General features: G+C 45.6%; 1 protein-coding gene across 1 annotated transcript; it reads right to left on the reverse strand.

Annotated features, from left to right (window-relative positions):
- Positions 1-13,791: 13,791 nt before the first annotated feature.
- EMB1644 (Small nuclear ribonucleoprotein family protein) lies at positions 13,792-17,670 on the reverse strand. Its single transcript, XM_087337249.1, has 7 exons — positions 17,522-17,670; positions 16,164-16,205; positions 15,991-16,089; positions 15,816-15,893; positions 14,451-14,490; positions 14,207-14,350; positions 13,792-14,096 (listed from the first exon to the last, which is right to left on the reverse strand). The coding sequence occupies exons 1-7, from the start codon at positions 17,522-17,524 to the stop codon at positions 14,071-14,073; spliced, it is 432 nt and encodes a 143-aa protein (XP_087193375.1). The 5' UTR covers positions 17,525-17,670; the 3' UTR covers positions 13,792-14,070.
- Between the last annotated feature and the right edge of the window lie 3,580 nt (positions 17,671-21,250).

Consider the following 21,250-nt stretch of genomic DNA (forward strand, 5'->3'; position numbering starts at 1 on the left):
GCTTCTTATTGTCCACGCGATCGCGGCACTCCCGAAGGAGAACACGTATCCAGACGTGGATCGGCGATCGGCGGCGTTGCCAGCCCAATCAACATCGGTGTAGTCGACTAGCTGCACGGCTGCACCGGTCCGATATAGCAGTCCTCGGTCCTTAGTGCCACTTATGTACCGCAGTACGTGTTGCGCACATTGAAGGTGCTCCTCAGTAGGTCACGCCATGAACTGACTAATCACCCCGACCGGGTAACTGAGGTCGGGTCGGGTGATGGTCAAGTATATGAGGCTTCCGACAATTTGTCGGAACCGAATCGGGTCGCATACCTTTCCCGTATCGGGACGAAGCTTGACGGTTCTGTCCAGAGGAGTCGAGACGGTTTTACAGTCGGCCATCCCGAATTTGAAGAGCATACTCAACACATAGTGACGTTAGCTGATCAATATGCCTTCGGGGGTACGGATCACTTCGATGCTGAGGAAGTAATGAAGGTCCCCCAGATCCTTCATGTCGAACGATGCCGCAAGCTGGAGCTTCACACGGTCGATTTCACTTAGGTCGGCGTCGGTGATGACCAAGTCATCAACATATAGTAAAATACTAACCGGTCCAAGTCGACCTTTCCGGATGAATAGGGAAGAGTCCGATTTTGATGTGACGAAACCCATCCGACGCAGTTGTTGCGTGATCTTCGCGTTCCAGGCACGCGGGGCTTGCTTCAGTCCGTAAAGGGACTTCTTCAATCGACAGACTACCGAGGAGTTCGTTCCGGAGTAAAATCTGGGGGGTTGTACCATGTACACCTGTTCCTCAAGGTCACCTTGCAGGAACGCATTCTTTACATCCATCTGATGTAAGTGCCACCCCTTGGCCGCGGCTACTGCGAGCAAAACACGGACGGTCGTCATTTTCGCGACTGGCGCAAACGTCTCATCGTAGTCGATGCCGTGTTTTTGCGCGTAGCCCTTTGCCACTAGCCGAGCCTTGTATCGGTTGACTGAGCCATCGGTGTTGTACTTGACCTTGTACACCCACCTACACCCGATTGGCTTCACACCCTTCGGTGCGTCAACCAGGTCCCAGGTCTCGTTCTCCGCCAATGCGTGCATCTCTTCCTCCATCGTGGCATGCCAATTCGCGTCCTTCGCCGCTTCTGCGTAGCTCTCTGGCTCACGCACTTCCGCTACACGGGTCATGTACGCATAATGATGCGCCATGTACTCATTGTATCCGAACCGCACAACTGGGTTCTTTTGGCGGGTAGATCAGCGTAATCTCACATTAGCCGATGTCGAGGCCTTCTCGGTCGACGCGGTCTTCACCTTTAAAGACCTGTCACCGGTTCCCTTGGAGTCGGACTCGCGTCGGTCTGACTCGTTCCTTTCCGTGCCAGAATCCGACACCTTCTTCTTCCCTTTCTCTTTGCGTGTAAGCCGTCTCCTCGGCTTCCTGCGTGGGGAATGCACGGCCGAGTCTCCACTACTCGCCGGCTCTTCGTCGGACTGGTCATACCGACTCAGTCGTCCAATTGGTCCACTTAACCAGAGTGAAATCGGACTCTCTTCGCGGGTCTCGATTTCGGGCTCATCCGGAGGCATCTCGGCCTCGCTGACCTCATCGTCAGAGCTCGTATTGGAGTCGGGGTTCTGAGTCGGGGACAGGTACCAGGACGCGGACTCGTCAAACACAACGTCACGACTGACACGCGCTTGTTTGGTGCGAGGGTTATAGCACTTATAACCCTTCTGCTCGTCCAAGTAACCGACCAAGATGCACTTCTCGGCCTTTGCGTCCAGCTTCCTCCTTTTCTCCTTCGGTACATGCACATACGCAATGCTACCGAACACCCTCAAGTCTCGCAAGTTCAGCTTCGTTCTGAAATATAGCTCGTGCGCCGACACTTTGTCTCCGATCCGGTTCTGGATGTATATTGCGGTCCTTACCGCCTCGGCCCAGTAGAACTTGGGCAAGCTCTTCTCCTCTAGCATTGCTCGTGCCGCTTCCACAATCGACCGATTCTTCCTCTCGGCCACGTCGTTCTGCTCTGGCGTGTATCTACAACTAAATTTGCGCCAAATTCCCATTTGTTGTAGATAACCGTTGAATTGACCGGAAAAGTACTCTTTCCCGCCATCCGACCGCAGGCACTTGATCTTCCATCCTGTTTCTGTTTCCACGAACCCTTTGAGGTCACGGAAACAATCGAAGACTTCGCTCTTCCTCTCAATGAGGTAGATCCACGTGTGCCGCGTGTGGTCGTCGATGAAGGAGACGAAATATCGGCTCCCGCCAAGACTAACGTTTTGTGCCGGCCCCCACACATCCGAGTGTATAAGGTCGAGCTTGTTCCGGCTACGGTTTCGCTCGTTGGGGAAAGGAAGTCGGTGTTGCTTCCTGAGCTGGCAGGCTTCACAAATTTGTGCCTTTCGGCCACTAAACTTGGGCAATCCGAACACTACTTGTTTTGTTTGCAGATCTTGAAGCCGTTGGTAGTTGATGTGGCCTATCCACTTGTGCCACAAGTCGATGTCCAACTCGGTCTTTTGTCCCTTTGCGAACATTGCGGTGCCGCCGTCAGTGGAATCGAGGATGAACATCCTCCTGTCTCTCCGCCCTTGCGCAATCACACGGCCTTCTTCCTCAATGAAGCACCCGAGGTGTGTAAACCGAACCTCCATCCCTTGGTCGACGATCTGTCCGACCGAGACCAAGTTCTTCGTGATTGTCGGAACGTGCATCACGTTCTTGAGTTTCCCTTTCTGCCCGACATGGCTAAGGGGAACTTCTCCGACATTCGCGATCGGATGCGGAGTGTCGTCTCCTGTTGTGACTACTCCCGGTTGTATCGGTTTTTCAAGGTACGAGAACCACTCTTTATGGCTCGTCATGTGGTTTGACGCGCCGGAGTCTACGTACCACACCTCGTCCGATCTCGGGGTGCTCTGTTTCATTGAGTTTGCTTCGTGTCTCGTCACGAAGACAGACCCTTCTCCAGCTCTCCCGGAGTCTTTACTGTAGTGTGATCGTTGCCGATTTCCCTTGTCGGTATGTCTGGAGCTATTTTCGAAACCGATTCTCTCCAAATCGGCGCACTTCTTCCAGCACTCGCTTTCCTTGTGGCCTTTCTTGCCACAGTACCAGCACTCCGCGATGGCCTTCCCTTGCCGGTTCTCATCGCTTCGACTCCCCCTGTTTCCGGAGGGTCCAGAGTTGCTGTCGGCATCACTTCGGTGCCATCTTCCTTGATCTCGTCAGCCACCTCCATTGCGCGCCGGCTCGCCTCGTCCTCCACGTCCATGAGGCCTATCTCCCTCCGTGTACAACATTCTGTTGTCGGTGTGCGTGCTCGTCGACGCACCCGCGTGGTTCTCCTCTACCAGGAGCATCGACTGTAAGTCGAAAAAGGATGGCGTATTCTCCCGGGTACACACAGCCGTTCGGAACGCTCTGAACTTCGACGCCAAACCTCCGAGACAGATTTGGACCATCTCGCTCTCCTCGATGTTCACCTCTATGGAGGCGAGGGAGTCGCAGATATCCTTAATCTTCGAGGTATAGTCCGCCACCGACAAGTCGCGTTGTCGTAGGTTGCTCAACTCCTGTCGGAGCTGAAGCTTCTTGGCTGTGGTGCTCGCGGCGAAAATCTTCTTCAGATTTTCCCACGCACCCTTCGGCGTCTTTGCATCCCGAACATAGCTCAATAGTTGTTCACCCACACACGACGCGAAGCAGTACAACACCCTGCTTGCCGATTGCTCCCACGACGGGAAGTCTCTGTGTGTTGATTCGGGTGCCGCGTCATTAGCTCCTTCGACATAACTCCAGTAGCCATGCCTGAGCAGGTATTGGTGCATCTTGTAGGACCAAGACGCGTAGTTGGTTCTGTCGAGCTTCTCTGTTGGAAGCGAGCTTGCCATGCCTCTATCCATCGTTCTTCTTGTTCTTCTTCGTCAAGTTGTGTCGGCTGCAGAGAGGTTCTCAACCCTCGCGCTCTGATACCATGTAAAGAATAGCGTGCGGAAGCAGGTATGAAGACAGAACAGAGGAAGGAAACTAAGGTTCAATGGAGAGCTTCGGCTTACACGGTATACGCGGGAGAGACAAAGAGAGAAACACAGAAACAACTCTATTCAACAATAATACTCAGTCTGTACATAAGACGTGCTCAGTGAACACTTTTATACAAGTCCTGGAAGGACTGACCGAAGTACTGACAGTACTTCAATGCTCATTAAGAGCTCCTACACTAACTCCCAAATATATTCCTCACGGAATATCTTTCCCAACGACCTCCCGGTTTACACACTCGGCCTAACCGATCGGTCCCAGCCGATCCGATCCTCGGCTTCTTCAGCCGATCTGGCCGATGTTGAGCTTGTCTCTCAACAATAACCTTGCCCTAGCTCCATATGTGTGTGTGTGAATAAGATATTATTATAATATAATAATAATAATTAATTAGGCGACTTGACAAGATTGTCCGACCCACAAGTCAACAGTCTAGTCGGTCCGACTAGTTGACTCCTATTGTCGACTATTCAGTCGATCCGGTTGGTTGGCTTTGTCTTCGACCACTCAGTCAGTCCGATAAGTCGACTCTATCTTTGACCTCTTCTCAAGTCGGCTAACTGGTCGATCCGACTCTTCGATCCCAAAGATCTTTACTTCACCCGACCCTCAATTCCGTCGACCCCCACGTCGACTCGCTAATCGATCCGGCCAACCAACCAAAATTCGGTTGCCGACTTCTTCCATTATGAGGGACAAAAAATCCTAACACCCTCCACAAGCAGGAGGAGTCAAGGTGGAGCCGGAAGCCGACAAAACAAAGCCATCGACTATTGGTATTGTGGTCGGAAAGGTCACAAGGAAAGTGAGATGGAAGAAGAAGGCCGATTCGAGCAAAGGCGAATCAAGCAGAGCCAACACAAAAAGCGGTTGTGATCACTTTACACTAAAGACTTGGGGCAAGCCGGAATGGGCCATTCCTTCGTCATGAAGCACAAGGCCAATCGATGGTGACGACCACCTCGAAACCAAAGGAGGTGTAGGATGTGGATTCCAGCGCTTCCAACCACATGAAGACCCATGAAGAATGGTTCTCCTATCTTGAGAAGTAGAACAACCTGGGGTCGTCGAAACCATCGATGACATTGAAGACGTCCCTCTAAGTGGAAATGTTGTCATTAAGCTTTTGCTATGTGCGAACGATGTAGTGCTTTTTGCAAATATTTTAGGAGATGCGCAAAAGCTTATGAAGGCATTGGAAAAAATTTGCATGCATACGAATTAAGTGTTAAAAGCTCTAAAACAAAGATTATACTTCTAAAGAGCCAAAAAAGAGATAAGTCATCCATTATGTACAATAATGAGCCACTTGAATGTGTGCAAAGCTTCAAATATCTTGGCCTTGAAGTTCCTTCAAATCATAGATGGAAGGAATGTGTTACACACCGCTTAGAGGCGGGAGAGCGAGCATATTATGCATTTGAGAACACATGCAATCGTGGAGATATGAAATGTTGGGTCCTCAAGAAATTCATTTTCAACACTTTGGTGACACTAGTGCTTCTTTATGGAGTAGAAGTATGGGGTGATAGCATCCCTAAATCTACTCGGAAAGAGTTTGAAGATATCGAAAAACATTTTCTTAAAAAGTTTCTATAAGTTCAAAAACAAACGCCATACATCCTCCTCCTTGAGATGGGATTACTTCCCATTGAGATCATAACCATGGAAAGGGTTGTTGAATACATGCCTAAGGTTCAAAAAAGTCCCTCACATCGACTTCCTAGGATCATATGGGAAGCAAGCAAAAAAATCCAAAAGATGCATAAAAGCAAAATTTTGTGTTCCGGTTGGATGCAAGATATGAAAAAGTGGTTTGGTAGATGGGATGCAACATATTTGCTTCATGAAGCATGGCATCATTAGATTCCTCTATGAACGAGGCCTTTTTGCAACACCAATGTATCATGACATGGGAAAAATGTAGAAGCTCACGCTTCATACATTATACTACACATGCTGCACCTAACTACAAAACCATATTCTTCCCGAAACCATGAAATTGTACACATCGATACATGTTAGCGCCCATTCTGTTGGCTTCCATTCGAACTATTGCTTCCATGCGACTAAGCTCACATGCATTGTGATGTGAGACAGGGTGTTGGGGCACAAGTGATGAGAGTGGTCCACTATGTACACTTTGCCCTAAACAAGTTCAAGAGTCCGAGTATCACACTTTGATGCAATGTTCGGCCTGTGATCATATTCGACCATGCTTTCCACACATCTTTGACCAAGCCCAATCCTTGCACGAATTTCTCACAACCACAATGTGCATTATTGATTGCAACATTCATTGGTAAAGTTCTTGAACATCAAGAGTCGCTACTCACTTTTGTTAACTCTTCGGGCCGGACAATGGCCTAACACAGGGTGTCTACGGGAGACACTTCACCAAAGGGTGTTACGGCCACCGGATTAGACTTCAACGCTTAATCCGACTTAGTTAAGTTACTTATTAGGATCGTATTTCATAACACGCATAAGATATAACAATTAAGACAGAACGGCAATTAACACAGAGATATAACAACGCTTAAGCTTTCATTAATTAACCGCTAACTATTACATTGTATCCGAGCCTTTAAATAGGTTTAGGGTTTACAAAACGGTGCCATCCGCACCTGTTCGGGATCGGTCCGGATCCGGAACGGCATACCGATTCCGGTCCGTCCGTCCACACTCATAGCTTAATTACAACCACATTCCTACTACTTAATTAGCTCTCCGTTTCCCACTCTGGACTCCTTTGCCGGCCGGTAACACATGGCACGCCCGTGGGACAGTACCTTGTACGTCGAATCCACAATCGACCCTTGCTATTCTTCGTCCAAAATGTCTAGAATGCTTTGTTCGAGAGGCTCCAATGGTTCATCTGGAAGTGGTTGTTGTTGTTGCTGTCTGCTGCAGCGGGTCCGTTGCTGGTTGTTGCGGCTGCTCCTCCGGTTGTGGCTCTGATACCGGCGTCTCCGTCGTTGCTCCCTGCGTCGTGGTGGTCTCCGGTTGACTGGTTCCCGGCTGGCCCTCAGCCGGCGACGGTTCCTCATCACTAAGGTTAACCGTTGTCGCTTCCCGTGCTTTTTCTTCCTGTACCCGGGACCGCTCGTAGCTTTCAAACTGGATTTGAGCGTCCAACCTATCATCGTCCAGCTGAGCTACGAGCTGCCTGACCTGCGCCAGCTGTTCATCTGCCAGGACTTGGAAGTCGTCGGCCAGCTCGTCCCGTATGGCGGTGAAGTCCTCGGAAGTCAACGTATAACAGTCATCTCCTTCCTTCCGCCGGTTTGCCACATCTGCCCGTAGCAACTGGAGTTCCGCCGCGTTTTGTGCCCACTTTGTCCACCATTTTACGGAGCTTTCATCAATCAAGTGCTTCGTCTGATTCAGCCATGCCCGGAGGATGGACTGAATCCGGCTCGTTCCCAATTGCGATTTGGTTTCTGCCGCTTGTCGTTCCTCCTTCAGTTGTTTGATGATTTTTGCGTTGTCCTCCGCCTGGGCCTTGTAATGCGTCAATTGCCTTTGATATGTACTTTGTAATTTCTGCAATACTGTTGACGCTCTCTCTTTGTCTTCCTGCTGCTGCCTCTGGAGCTCCATCCGGACCTTCTCCGCCTCTTCCAAGCGTCTTGTATTTTCCGCCCGTTCGTCGGCGATCGCCGCTGCGGCCCGATCAACTGCCTGCTGGAGCTCGGCCATCCGTTCTTTATGCTCTATTTCCAGCCGTTTGTAGTCCCGGTGCAGGTGCTCAAAATCATCCATCTTTTGTTTGAGTTGTGCGTTGATCTGACGACGGGCCCGGTCCTCGCGGTCCTTTTGCTGGCGGAGCTCTTCCTTTAGCCGTTCAATCTCTATTTCCGCCGTTTTCCGCAGCTTGTCCTTTTCCTGCAGCACTTTGTCTTTCTCCTTCTTTAGCCGGTCGTACGCTTGATGGCCTTTCCGAAGGCTCTCCTCTGCCCGGCAGAGGTTCTCAGCAGTCTTCTTTAATTCGGCTTCGGCCGCCGTCTTCAATTCTCGTTCCCGGCTCCTTAGCGCTTCTTGTGCGGCAAGTTCCTCTCTCAATTCCGCAAGCTCCTGAGCTTGCGCTGCATCTCTCACCGGAACGGTTTCCGTTGTCGGGGTCTTATTCCTATGTACAGGTCGTTCCGTTTCATTATTCTGTACACTTACCGGAGTCACCGGTGATTGGATCCGTATTTTGGTCATCTCTGTCGTGACCTGATCCAAATCTTTTTCAAGGCACCGGATTCTGGACCGAGCCGTCTCTAGTTGTTCGGTTGTGACGAGCAACCGTTCGCTTTGTGCTCTTTCTTCCGCCTCTATATACCCCACTGCTCCGCCTATCTGTTCGCCTATCCACCGGAGCCACAGGCTACCGGTGCCTTGTTGTGCTTGCACGGAGGTTTGATAGATGGGCTCACTTGTAGAGGGGTGGTCCCGCCTGGTTGCGCCGAGTTGCAGTTCCGTTTCTGCCCGTGGACCATCCTGCTGTCCTTGGTCCCCTTGCGCTACTTCTTGGCTGACCGAGGGAGGCTGCAGTGACCTTTCCGGCTCTGGCGGGATGGGACTTGCCGGTGTTGCCGGTGGTGTCGGGGCTTTTGCTTCCGGTGCCATCTGCACCGGTTCCGGTTCCTTCCTTGGCGTAGGAGTCTCAGTATGGGGAGCCGGTGTTCCCTCCGTCTGAGGGTCCGAACGTTTCCCGGCGGTCTCAACGGTCCTTGCCGACGACCGTCGCTGGAGGTGCTCCGTAGGCTCCTCCTCTATTTCCTCCTCCTGAGCTCCGGCATTGAGTTTTGCCGCCAAGGGGTCCACTTCTCGATTCACCGGTCGGCGGAGTGTGACCTTTACGGGCCGTGCCGGTGGTTCCTCCTACGCCTCCGTTGGGCGCTTCCGGCTTCCGCTTCCTGCTACCGCCTGTTCTGCATCCACCGCCTTTCCCTTACTGGCCTTAGAGGCCAACAGTTGTTGCCGTTGGGAAGCCGTCCTTGGGGTGCTGTCCGACACTCTTCCTCGCTTCTTGGGCTGGACGGTCTGAACGGGTGGCACCAGCAAGGTGAGCCACTGCGTTACGACATGCCATATCCTTCGTCCGTCTCGACCTTCTTTGCCGTCTTTGCCTCTGACGATCTCGATCGCCGCACACAACCCGTCTGCAATCAATACTGGCCAATCCACCTTGATCCCTTCATAGGTGGCGATGATCATCCCTGCCCGGTTCTGCGGCATGACAGGGGGTCTAGGGTATACGTGGCCGTATTCATGGAGCACACAAGCAATTTCGCGGAACAGCATATCTCCGCTGCCCTGTGTCCGGTAGCCCTTGCTGGCTAGAGAGTACTCACCAAAATACCTGATGAGTTGCTCCGGGGTTGGATTGTCGATCGTGAGTATGCCTCCCTCCGGAAGGCCTGTTAATGCTCGAATCGCCTTTGCCGTTATGACCTCTGTATCGATTTCCTTGATCACTTTGTCGGCTTCTTTGTGTGGCGGTACCTCCATCATCATCAGGAAGCCCTCGAGCCCGTGTTGCTTCAACCATGTCTTGGCGGCTTCCGACAGCGTTTGCGGGTCCATTTCTGTGTCGGGGTCGGACTGCGGTGGCGAGGATGGATGGTGATGAGAGCGGGGTTGAGAAAGAGAGAGTTCAGAAGGCGGGGGTTCTCTGTGCGTAGGTTCTCGTCTGATGATCTTGCAGCGTTTCGGCGCTTCTGTGCTCCTGGGTTCGCGAAAATAGAGGGTCTCTACGCGCAATGGTTTTTGTCTGTGCATTCTGGCGCCTTTTTTGAGTTTGTGCATGTCGCGTACTTAAAATAGCATTATGTCCTGTGGTGGCGCTTTAAATGCCCACTACGTACCTTTTCGCTCCACGCTCTTTCATCCATTCATTCCTCGCTTTTGCATGATTGTTTTTTTTTTTTTTTTTTTTCAGTTAGTATTATTATTAGTGTGACGTCACATGTCCGTTGGTCCTCCCGGACCCTTACCGGCCTCATTTTCTCCGGTTCCCGGCTTGCCGTCTCTGCCGTCTTGGTGGTTGCCGTCGGTCCTTTGCTCAAACGGGTTCTTAGGCATCGGTCCTCTATATGCCTGTAACCGGAATCCGTTGACCCATTTGCCCAGCACTTCGCCGGCAAGTGTCCCCAATTGGTAGGACCCATTATACTCCCGTGTTAGCCAATATGGTCCGGTCCATCTAAACCTTAGTTTACCCGACATTTTGCCCATCCGGGTTTGGAATACTAACACTGGTTTGCCGATTGCGAACATTTTTTCGTTACCTTTCCTGTGCCGGTCGACGAATGCTTTCCGTCGTCGTTGCTCCAATTCTAAATGTAGGATGCTGGCCAACCGTTGTTCCTCCAGCTCACACAGTGCTGTCAACTTTATTGTCTCCGACTCCTTCTCGTAGTTGGATCCGTAAGCTCGGTACTTGAAATTCTACCGGCATGACCGCCTCGAGTCCGAACGCCAACCGGAACGGTGTTGTTCGGATGCTCGTTTTGTATGCCGTCCGGTAAGCCCAAAGCGCGCTATGTAGCTTTGTGTCCCAATCCGTTCGGTTCTCGTTGACAATCTTCCGAAGGATGTTCTGGAGCGTCTTGTTTGTTGATTCCGCTAATCCGTTCGCCTGTGGATAGTAAGGTGTGCTTCGTTTGTGGACCACGGCATAGAAGGTCGTTAGGCTTTCCACTACTTGTCCGAGAAAGTGCCCCCCTTGGTCACTTATCAATTCAATGGGGCATCCGTAACGGCACCAGATGTACTCATATAGAAACTTTGCCGTTGACGCCAAACTCTGCTATCTTAGAGCGTTCTTCTTCCTCCGGTGTCAGTCGCTGGGACACATGGTTGGCTTCCCATGTCTGTTCAAAGGCGTGCACATGAGCTTCCGCGTCCAGATCATCTCTATACTTGGAGTACTGGAACGGCATGTCGTCGTCCGGTAACGGTGCGCGGGCTGGTAGTGTTGGTGCTCGTTCCGGAATTTTCTCCGGTGTCAGTTGTTTCTCTTCCTTTGGTGACGGAGGCCTCTCCTCTTTGACTTCCGGCGTTGGAGGTCGTTCTTCCTCTGCTGGTTCCGGGGGTTCCAGCGTTAGCACTTCCGGTTCCGGTTCCGGTGTCGGTAAGGTATCCGATCCTTCGTCCTCCGGTTCGCCCGGGGTTTCGTTACTGCTACGGTAGTTCGTGTGCATGCTGTATTCCCCTTCGGAGTCTGATTCATATGCTGAAAAGGCCTCTGCTTCGCCTTCCCCGTTTGCCAACGCGTGGAGAAGGGATTCGGTTTCCCGGAGGCTGCTTAGGCTGCTGCCGTCGTCCGGGTGCGATGTTTGTTGTAACCAGTGGGAGTCCTCCGCTACTCTCCGGATTACGTTGGAAAACGAGCGATCCGCTCTAATTTCCTGCACCGCTTGCTGGAAAGCCTCGCGTCTCCTTTGCCTTTCGGCAAGGCGTCGAGTTCGATCTGTAACCAGGTCGTGCGTTGATCTAGACATCCATCCGTGCCGTCGTTCGCTGCAAAAACAGGAATCGTGGTCGCCAAAAACTGTGTTAACTCTTCGGGCCGGACAATGGCCTAACACAGGGTGTCTACGGGAGACACTTCACCAAAGGGTGTTACGGCCACCGGATTAGACTTCAACGCTTAATCCGACTTAGTTAAGTTACTTATTAGGATCGTATTTCATAACACGCGTAAGATATAACAATTAAGACAAAACGACAATTAACACAGAGATATAACAACGCTTAAGCTTTCATTAATTAACCGCTAACTATTACATTGTATTTGGGCCTTTAAATAGGTTTAGGGTTTACAAAACGGTGCCATCCGCACCTGTTCGGGATCGGTCCGGATCTGGAACGGCATACCGATTCCGGTCCGTCCGTCCACACTCATAGCTTAATTACAACCACATTCCTACTACTTAATTAGCTCTCCGTTTCCCACTCTGGACTCCTTTGCCGGCCGGTAACAACTTTCACGTATCACGTGAAATGTAACATTTTTGGTCTCATAGGTCATATTTGACCTCCGAAGACGATAATATAATATAATCTATCTATCTATCTATCTCTGTGTAACAATCTTCAACTTATTCTCCACTTTGTTGCATAATGAACTGATCTTTTTCTCCTATTGCTTCTTGTTGTTGTTTGTCTAACTCATTAACAGATCCTACTTGCTTCCTGCAACTAGTTGGCTCTCCAACAGTAGCCGCCAAGTAAGACAACCTTATTGTCATCAATAACAATTAGACAACAAACAAAATCTTAGGGTCGCGTATCAAGAGGACATGTGGGAGGTCTACAATGACTAAGGTGATATTGACATCAATTTATAGACTCGCCCCACCAAAACTTAAGGATATCCCCCCTGTATTATTTTATGATTTATCCTTATAACGGAGGTCATATATCACAATGGGCTATTTTGACTCATTTTGTCAAAACCTAATGTAAATATGAAGGGATTTATAACCATCATTCCCCTATAATCTATTTGCCAAAATCATTTCCAAAGGTGGCTTTTAATTCATGGGTGGTCTTTTGCTCGATGAAAGAAACAAGGGGGGGAGGGAAAGACAAATTTCCACCAGGTTGAACCATTCAGCTTGATGAGGTATTTTGGCATGGCTCACTAGGAGGGAGAACATTTGTTTCCTTGTGGAACTTGTGATATGCACTTTTGTGTGTATGCCAAGTGGGCCACTCATTGTCCACTACAGTTCACACATTGGTGATGCCATCCCCTATTGAGTTGCATGGATCAACCAAATGGTGCATCTAAATCCATGAAAAATATCGATCTGGAACATATGACATACTCATCAAACTGCGGCTCTGTATGGCAAAACATGCATTTTCTTTGCTCAAGATGTACCTTCCCATACCTACTATCTCCTCTCATTGAGGTGTATATCAACTAAATAGTGCCTCTTTAATCCATGAGATAGATGGAAATCCATTTATCTAGAGTGCAGTATAAACCTCATCCTCAATGTTATGGAAATGAAGGTTTTGATAGAAGGCTCTTCATACATGACTTTTCGATTAGGTTCTAGTCTCCAACTAAGTAGACATGGTTGTGTCCTTCTGGAACCTGTAGAGAAAACTCTTTCCATGTAATCATGAGGGAATCATTCCTCACCCATCATTGGTTTCCTTTTTCTCCACTGTCCAAACTATGGGTTTTATCTATTTCTTTGTTATCCACTACTCAGATTTCCACATTTATTTTCGGGTACAAGTATGTTTGATTTTGGTTTAATTTGGAAAGAAAGAGATTTGGCAAATAGGCCAAATAATAATGACAAGGGGGGAAAATAATAATAATAATATCCACTCCATCACACAATCAACATCCCTGAGGCATCACCCTTCTCTTTTCAAAGCCTTTTAAGATTTCTTTTAACTAAAATTTTTGCACATACAGACGTAGTATACATAAACCTAATGGTTTGTACAAACTATTGAACCCTCAAGATCAAGAGCCTCTCGTTGGGACACCATATAATCTACAACAAGCTTCTAAATCATTCTATGGGCAATATAACAAAAAACTTACACACTGGAAATAAATTGAAGCAATAACATAGTCAAAAATATATTTACATTACACCCATGCTGAAAAACAACCCTTTCTTTTCGCTATATATTTTTTCTTAATCCCTTAACAGTTCTACGTGTGGAGGACAGATAGCATTTGGTCTGGAGAAAGAAAACAATGATTAACTTGTTCCTTAACATTTTAACTAAGAAACTGTCGTCATTATACATTCCAGCCTTTTTCAATGGCTCAAATTGCTGATTAAAAATGTTACCTTCCATTCCACAAAGTTGTGAAAAAAACTTCGAAAAATCATCTCTAGATAGGGATTGTTTCTCTCTCTTATCATTTTGTTTTCTCCAAGGAATGAAAGCTTTTACTTCAAAATCCACTCCATACTACATCTCATTTGATATACAAAGTGTATATAATAATCCACCCGAATATATTATTACATTTACCCGAATCCTCTGCCTCCACCACCTACCAGAACAACGTATATATACATTCAAGTTAGCAAATTCATACATTTATATTTAGGGCAATTTTGACAAAAAAGTGCATATAAAAATACAAAAGAAAGAGAGAGAAACCTCTTCCTCCACCCCTTGCAGCACCTCGGCCACCTCTGCCACCACCACCCCTTCCAGTTTCATTGCGAAAACCACCACCTCTCCCACCTTCTTCTTCACCTCTGCCTCTCCCACGCCCACGACCTCCCACAGGTGGTTTCCTATCTGACAGTCATTTACATGCCATATCACAAACTCTTTTCATCATCCATCCAAACACATAAATAACAATACTTGCATTTCTTTCATTATAACTCGTACTTACCAGCTCTCCTCACAGGCTCTTCTTGAACCTTGTCGATGACCTAAAATGGAAGTGGAAATGGCTCAAAAATATGTTTCACATATAATATCATGACCTTGCACACATAATACAAATAGAATAGTCATCAAACATAGAATTAATGTCATCCACGCATGGTAGATGTAGTTTAAAGAATAAAATCAAGAGTCACATATGACTGGATTGGACACACTGCAAGCTTGGTCAAAAATTCCCATAGCATACAAACCCAATGTTTGCAAGGATGAAGAACTTTATCTAACTCCAGCATAACCACATGAAAATTCATCCAAAGAAGGGTTAAAAGTGCTTTTGCATGCAACCAAGGCACAATATCTTCCTTAACGAATGAATTAGTATCAAACGAGCAAACACATTTTCCTTCGGTAATTCATATAGTTTCCAATCGTCATCCCAGTAGAGAAGGGGTGATGAGATGGACAAATTCAATCCCATGGTTTTAAATGGTGGAGAGATGGCCTCACATTATTACTATGCCTTGCAGGATATTGAAAGAGAATGTCATAGCATCTCATGTTATCCTGTATCCCCCTAGCAAATTGGCTGTCATTTGTATCTTCTCCAATGTTATAAAATTGTATCAATCTCTTCTCTTCTGCTGTTTATTTAGGTAAATTTCTGTGATGTGGAAGGCCATCATTCAGGACTTTATCCACTAAGGTAGTAGCCTCTTTCGTCTACCTATTTACATTTACTCATTCCTAGCCCAAACAAACCTCTATTGTTTGGAAGAACAGAGTACTATGTCCAATAAGCTTCTTTATTATTGTGATTGGACATTCTAGGATATGCATACAACTCTTTTTTGAACTATAGAAGTATGAACAACGCAATTTGAAAGAGAAAATGCATGCACAAACACAAATGCATAAATATAAGATGAAGAATAATTTATCAAGTTGTCATTAAAATACAAAATATAAGTTAATTCAAAAGCAAAGAAGCAACAAATCCTTACAAAATCCTATGGGGGAAAATAAGAAAGAACATATTCCATCAAAAAGTTATAAAAATAAAACTTGCGTTGACTTGAATCTCGAGTATCACAAAATACAAGAAAGATAACAATTTATTTTTAGTGAAAAACAAGCACAAATCTAAGTAATTTGGAAACACATGATGCAAAATCTGAAGTGAATGAAGTGGTCTAACTGAAAAACATCAACATTCTTGAATATATTTTATGACACAAAATTACAAAGAAACCTATTTATTTATTAGGTTAAATATGATGCTTTCAAACAATTCCAAAACTACATAAGAAACTTCAAAAAGATCACATGAACTGAATCGGTGTAACTTAAGTACGATGTGGAAAGAACAAACCTCATCAGGCACTCTCAAATACTTTATAGTATTACCGCGAATATAGCATTCAGGCATCCTCCAGAAACGATCTCCATCCTGCAGAAGAAACCTTCATTTCAGGCCAATACTACATCAGATAAGAGCATGAATCAAAGAGAAAAACAAGTTCTAGTAACAGGCATCCAATGATCACCTTGGATGTGCATATGACCTCTCGTAAATGTATGTTCATCCAAGTGTCACAATTGACAAGATGGCCATTGTATGTCTCACCGTTCTTTAGTTCCACCAGCTGCAAATAGGAATAACCGGTCACAAATCGTCTTACGACGTAAAATATTTGCACTTTGATTTCACATCACTTACCATAGGATGACCTTGTGCAGTCTTAAGTAGTGTTAGTGGAAGCTGCATCAAAAAAAATACAGATACATTAGTATGACATATTCTATCATGTCAAGCCATGAACTCTTTTTCAGTATCTAACTGAGTTGAACAAAACAAAAAGAAAATTTGCCTCTCTGACATGCTTCGTAGGCACAAATAAATAAGTACTGAACTGATTATACATAAGATGCATTGCCCATGTCACATGGATTATTTTAACTATGTGTATATCCCTATCTGTATTTTAACTATGTGCACATCCCAACATAAATTTAAAAGAAAAGGAGATTATTGCATTCAATGATATGGAGCTGAATGTAAAAATACATACGAAGCAAATAGAACTTAAGTAATTCTAAGACATAATTCCAGAGGAGCAATTAGCATAGGGTGAATTTTTTTTGCATCTGGATGTAGAAGATGAAGAAGGTTTACAAAGTTTAAATAACGTAATAAAACTTCAAAAAGGCATATGATGCCCTTCTACATTAAATATGCAAGCGCATGATACTTCTTCATCATTACATATAGCAGAAATTAACATTTACATCTCTGTTCAGGTATATTGGTTAGCTATAACTTCATCTAATGCTTCGTCATCCAATATATATATATATATATATATACATTGGGAAAAATTCAAATTCACTTTGGTCAAAAAGAGATTTACCCATCACATAATATGGCCAAATCTATTTATGATTAACGTATGTTTCCTTCTGCACTAAATTTACAAGAATGTCATGGTTCATCATCCTATTATGTATGTATGTATGTATGTACGTATGTATGTACGTATGTATGTATATACATAGATGGATAGATAGATAAATACTCGCACAAATTCACGTGCCGAATCTCTATTCAAGCAACATTCTTGTTACCCAGCATATGATTTGTGCCGAATCTATCTAAAGATTAACCTCAGTTTCCTTCTGCTCTTTATCTGCAAACATACTATCCTTAACATACATGCCTTCACATTCACATCTCTATTCAGGAATATCTCATCACATGCACTAAACCTATCTATCACTACAGCTATGGTTTTCAACAGATTTAGACTTCGTCGGTCCCAAAAAGAAAAAGGAAAAAAATAAATTATTGCAAGAAAACCACGCAGAAATGGTTCTTTCAATTTTCGACAGGCTCCGTTCGGAATCGGGATTAGGTTCTCCACCAAAAGCTAAACCCTTCGTACAACGACTGGAATTAAAACGAAGGGGAGAAGAAAAAAAAACACAAGAAAACGGTAGTAATCTAGACAAAGCATGAAGAATAGAGGTAGAGAAGGGTTTGGGGGTGGGGGTGGGGGGGGGGGGGAGAGGAAGGCTCACCATTGCGATGTAGCGACAACACGAGAGCTGTCTCTGTGCCTCTGTCTCTGTCTCTGTCTGCGTCTGCCTCTCCCCTGCGTGTGCAGAGCGCTTGTTGGCGGGAACCCTAGACGCTACTGCTGCAGAGAAGAAGAAGAAGAAGAAGAAGAAGAACAGGGGAAGAAAGTGTGTGTGTGTGTGTGTATGAGAGAGAGAGAGAGAGAGAGAATGTGTGTGTGTGTACGTGTGTGTGTGTGTGTGAAAGAGAGAGAGAGAGAGAGAGTGTGTGTGTGTGTGTGTGTGTGTGTGTGTGAGAGAGAGAGAGAGAATGTGTGTGTGTGAGAGAGAGAAACGTCTTCTAAGGCCAAAATTGGCATATAGTAGAGAGAGAATGTGTGTGTGTGTGAGAGAGAGAGAGAGAAAGATATATTAACGTCTTCTAAGGCCAAATTTGGCATATGGTAGAGTCCCTACTCATGAGGATATGGTAGAGTTCCCAATATTGAGATGTTTCCCAAGCTCGTCTTTTACGACGTGTGTGTATGAGAGAAAGTGTGTGTGTGTGTGTGTGTGTGTGTGTGTGTGAGAGAGAGAGAGAGAGAGAGAGAGAATGTGTGTGTGTGAGAGAGAAACGTCTTCTAAGGCCAAAATTGGCATATGGTAGAGAGAGAATGTGTGTGTGTGAGAGAGAGAGAGAGAGAAAGAAATATATATTAACGTCTTCTAAGGCCAAATTTGGCATATGGTAGAGTTCCCAATATTGAGATGTTTCCCAAGCTCGTCTTTTACGACGTGTGTGTGAGAGAAAGTGTGTGTGTGTGTGTGTGTGAGAGAGAGAGAGAGAGAGAGAAAGAAAGATATATTAACATCTTCTAAGGCCAAATTTGGCATATGGTAGAGTTCCTACTCATGAGCATATGGTAGAGTTCCCAATATTGAGATGCTTCCCAAGCTCGTTTTTTACGACGTGTCATCTTGCGCATCTCTTTGCGAGCCTGTACTGAGTATAAATAGTACCACTAAGTCGTGACACTTTAAGTTGTCTATACAACTCTCTACAATCCTCATCATACCACTTCTTCTGTGGCATAGACCCTATTCTACTATGATTGGAGTGTTTCGCGTATGGGAAGCTACAAATTGCTGCTCAGTGAAGGATGTGTGCGAGTTCTGTAGTGAGGTTCTCTAAAGGCAATGAAGAATCAAAAGATGAGAGATGGGCTTGAACATGTTGGGAGTAGATGTCAGCAAGCTCATGCATGAAATGTATTATGGTGTGATGGTTTGTTTGACTAGAGTTGGTGACTATGATTGGAGGTGTTGCATTTTAGCTCAAAGTATAGGAAGCTATGGTCTGCACCAATGGGGCATGGGGCCACCCGGAAGGAGTTAACCATGTGGGTAGCTTCAGGACGTCCTATTAGGTAATCAACTATGCTTTCCCCTCCTCCATGTGGGAAACATGTGAGCTCTTCCGAGCCCGGCCACTTGGCTAAGCCATTATATATGATCATCTGGTGTCGGCTTCCAAGTTCAAGCAGCTGATGGCCAAAGCTTGTGGCATCCGCACCTTGATCCTTTGATGTACATGTTATGTCTAAGTCTAAAGGGTCAACATTCACCATTTCTAGGTTTCTATCCATCTGAAATATTGTGCATTGTCGGGATTGGGTTCTCGTATTGAAATCTCCTACAAGGAAGACTTCACCTTGAGAAGAATATCGGATTATGTCATCCGATACAGGTTTGTATGGAGAAGGCCCATGTGGCGTTCCTTCATCAACTATACTCGCCTCTCCAGCCATATTATACCGGGATCCTTTCAGGGGGAAGTAACAAACAACGATAAATATCGCATGATCCTTGCTAGTGAGGACTTTCACCCACATAAAACGGGCTTCTGGGTCTGTCTTTAGTATTTCTATCCTATTATGTATCTCTCTCCGAAATTGTATCACAACCCCTCCAGACCCTCTAGTAGTGTGTTGACAAGAGGTTTGTCTAAAGACAGATTCCCAACGAAAACCGTCAACTTGTGGCAGGCCTTGATTTGGACTCTGATGTGTTTCTACTAAAAAAGTATGTCAAATACCTTCAAAATCTCCTCTAGACGGTCAGGGTGTGTCCAAAGTGCACTGTTACAGTTCCATAAAGTCATCCTAAGTTTATTGTCTATCACATGGGCCACACGTTGTCAATTGGCAACACGATCATTTATTATCACACGCCTGTCTCGGTAAAAAGCATGATGCCCCTCTTTACGAGCTTGTATGACTACAAGTTTTACGATGCTCAATTTGCATCTTGGTCAGGTCTTCATCGAGGTAGATAGGGTTCCCACCCAATCCTCGAATAATTGGTCTCTTTTTAAAAAATGTGATTCTAGATTCTTAGTCCTTAAACTAAAGGATCAAAGCTCTTTTCCTAGTTGTGTCATGTCCTACCCTCCAAGTTTTAGTGATTGGTAGGGCTTCGTACCCCAACATTTTCCCTAATGTTTGTGCATCTTCGTCGGGAGATGCCCCTTCCTTGAACCCAGTAACTCGTACATTTAGGCATCGAGCTCGACGCATTTTTTCCTCCTCAAGGGTAGTGTTTACAATATTTTCATCCTTTAGTTCCTTTTTAATATTATGTTTTACTACATAAACCCACCCAGTTTTTGCTAATTCCATGTCGCTTTTAACCTCTTCCTTAACCTTTTTGATCTCGTCATTAATATCCTCTAGGGAAGATATTTCACCATCTTCCCTAGATGTCTCAAGGTCCTTAACTTGTTTTTGAAGGTTCGTGTTGTCTACTTTAACTTTCGTTATTTCAGCAATAATCACTTCTTTTTCTTCCTTATCTTTTTGTTTTTTAGCTTCAATCTCTTTTGCCCATTTTTCTATTTTAACTAAACGGTTAAGGACATCTAAAAATTCTTCCTTATAATTTATTTGTGTGTTTCCTTCGTTTAGAGAGAGAGAGAGAGAGAGAGAGAGAGAGAGAGAATGTGTGTGTGTGTGTGTGTGATAGAGAGAGAGAGAGAGAGAGAGGAATCAAGCAGAAAGACATGTGTTGGAAAACCCTCGATTAGAGCTTCGTAATGAGATATAGCAAGTTAAATTTGGTGGTCTGTGCGAGAAGTAACGATTAAAATAAGGAATCTTGTGTTGTTGGCATCCACATACTCAACACACATTGCGAGTCTTCGATTGTATTCATCATCTTCGACCTCTTCAATCGGGTGAGTTCTGGTTGTCTTTCTTGTTCATGGAAAATGGTTTTTATCCCGAATCACTATCACATCGAGAATAATGTATATAAACACGAATTCCTCTCAAATTGTGGGGGACATCGATATGGAAACAATTGATCCAAAAAAGAGTATTGTGATGGTTGAATGTAATCGTGAAAGGGAAGACATTGGAAGCTCTAAGAGGTTTAAGGGCATTTAGGAAATTAATGAGAAAAAAGCGACATATGCCGAAGTAATACATGTAGATGAGGTTGACAAGTATACTTGTAATTGGGATACTTTATGAGGAATTGCCAATACCTTATTGTCTGATATTGTGGAAGAAAATGAAAATGCAGTGAAAGAATGCAATGATGAGGATGTGCATGATGTGGATGTTGATGCTAAGGTAGTGTTGCAATCTTTTGATGTATTTTATGATCGTGCAATTATATTGTTTTTCACTGGGAAACTCCCATACATTAATTGGATTAAACAATGGTTGAACACAATCCTGTCACCAAATTGTG

The sequence above is a fragment of the Azolla caroliniana genome, unplaced genomic scaffold, assembly GCF_043228905.1.
Source record: "Azolla caroliniana isolate FFs.n. ecotype wild unplaced genomic scaffold, voAzoCaro1.0.p SCAF_22, whole genome shotgun sequence".
In the NCBI taxonomy this organism is placed as follows: Eukaryota; Viridiplantae; Streptophyta; class Polypodiopsida; order Salviniales; family Salviniaceae; genus Azolla; species Azolla caroliniana.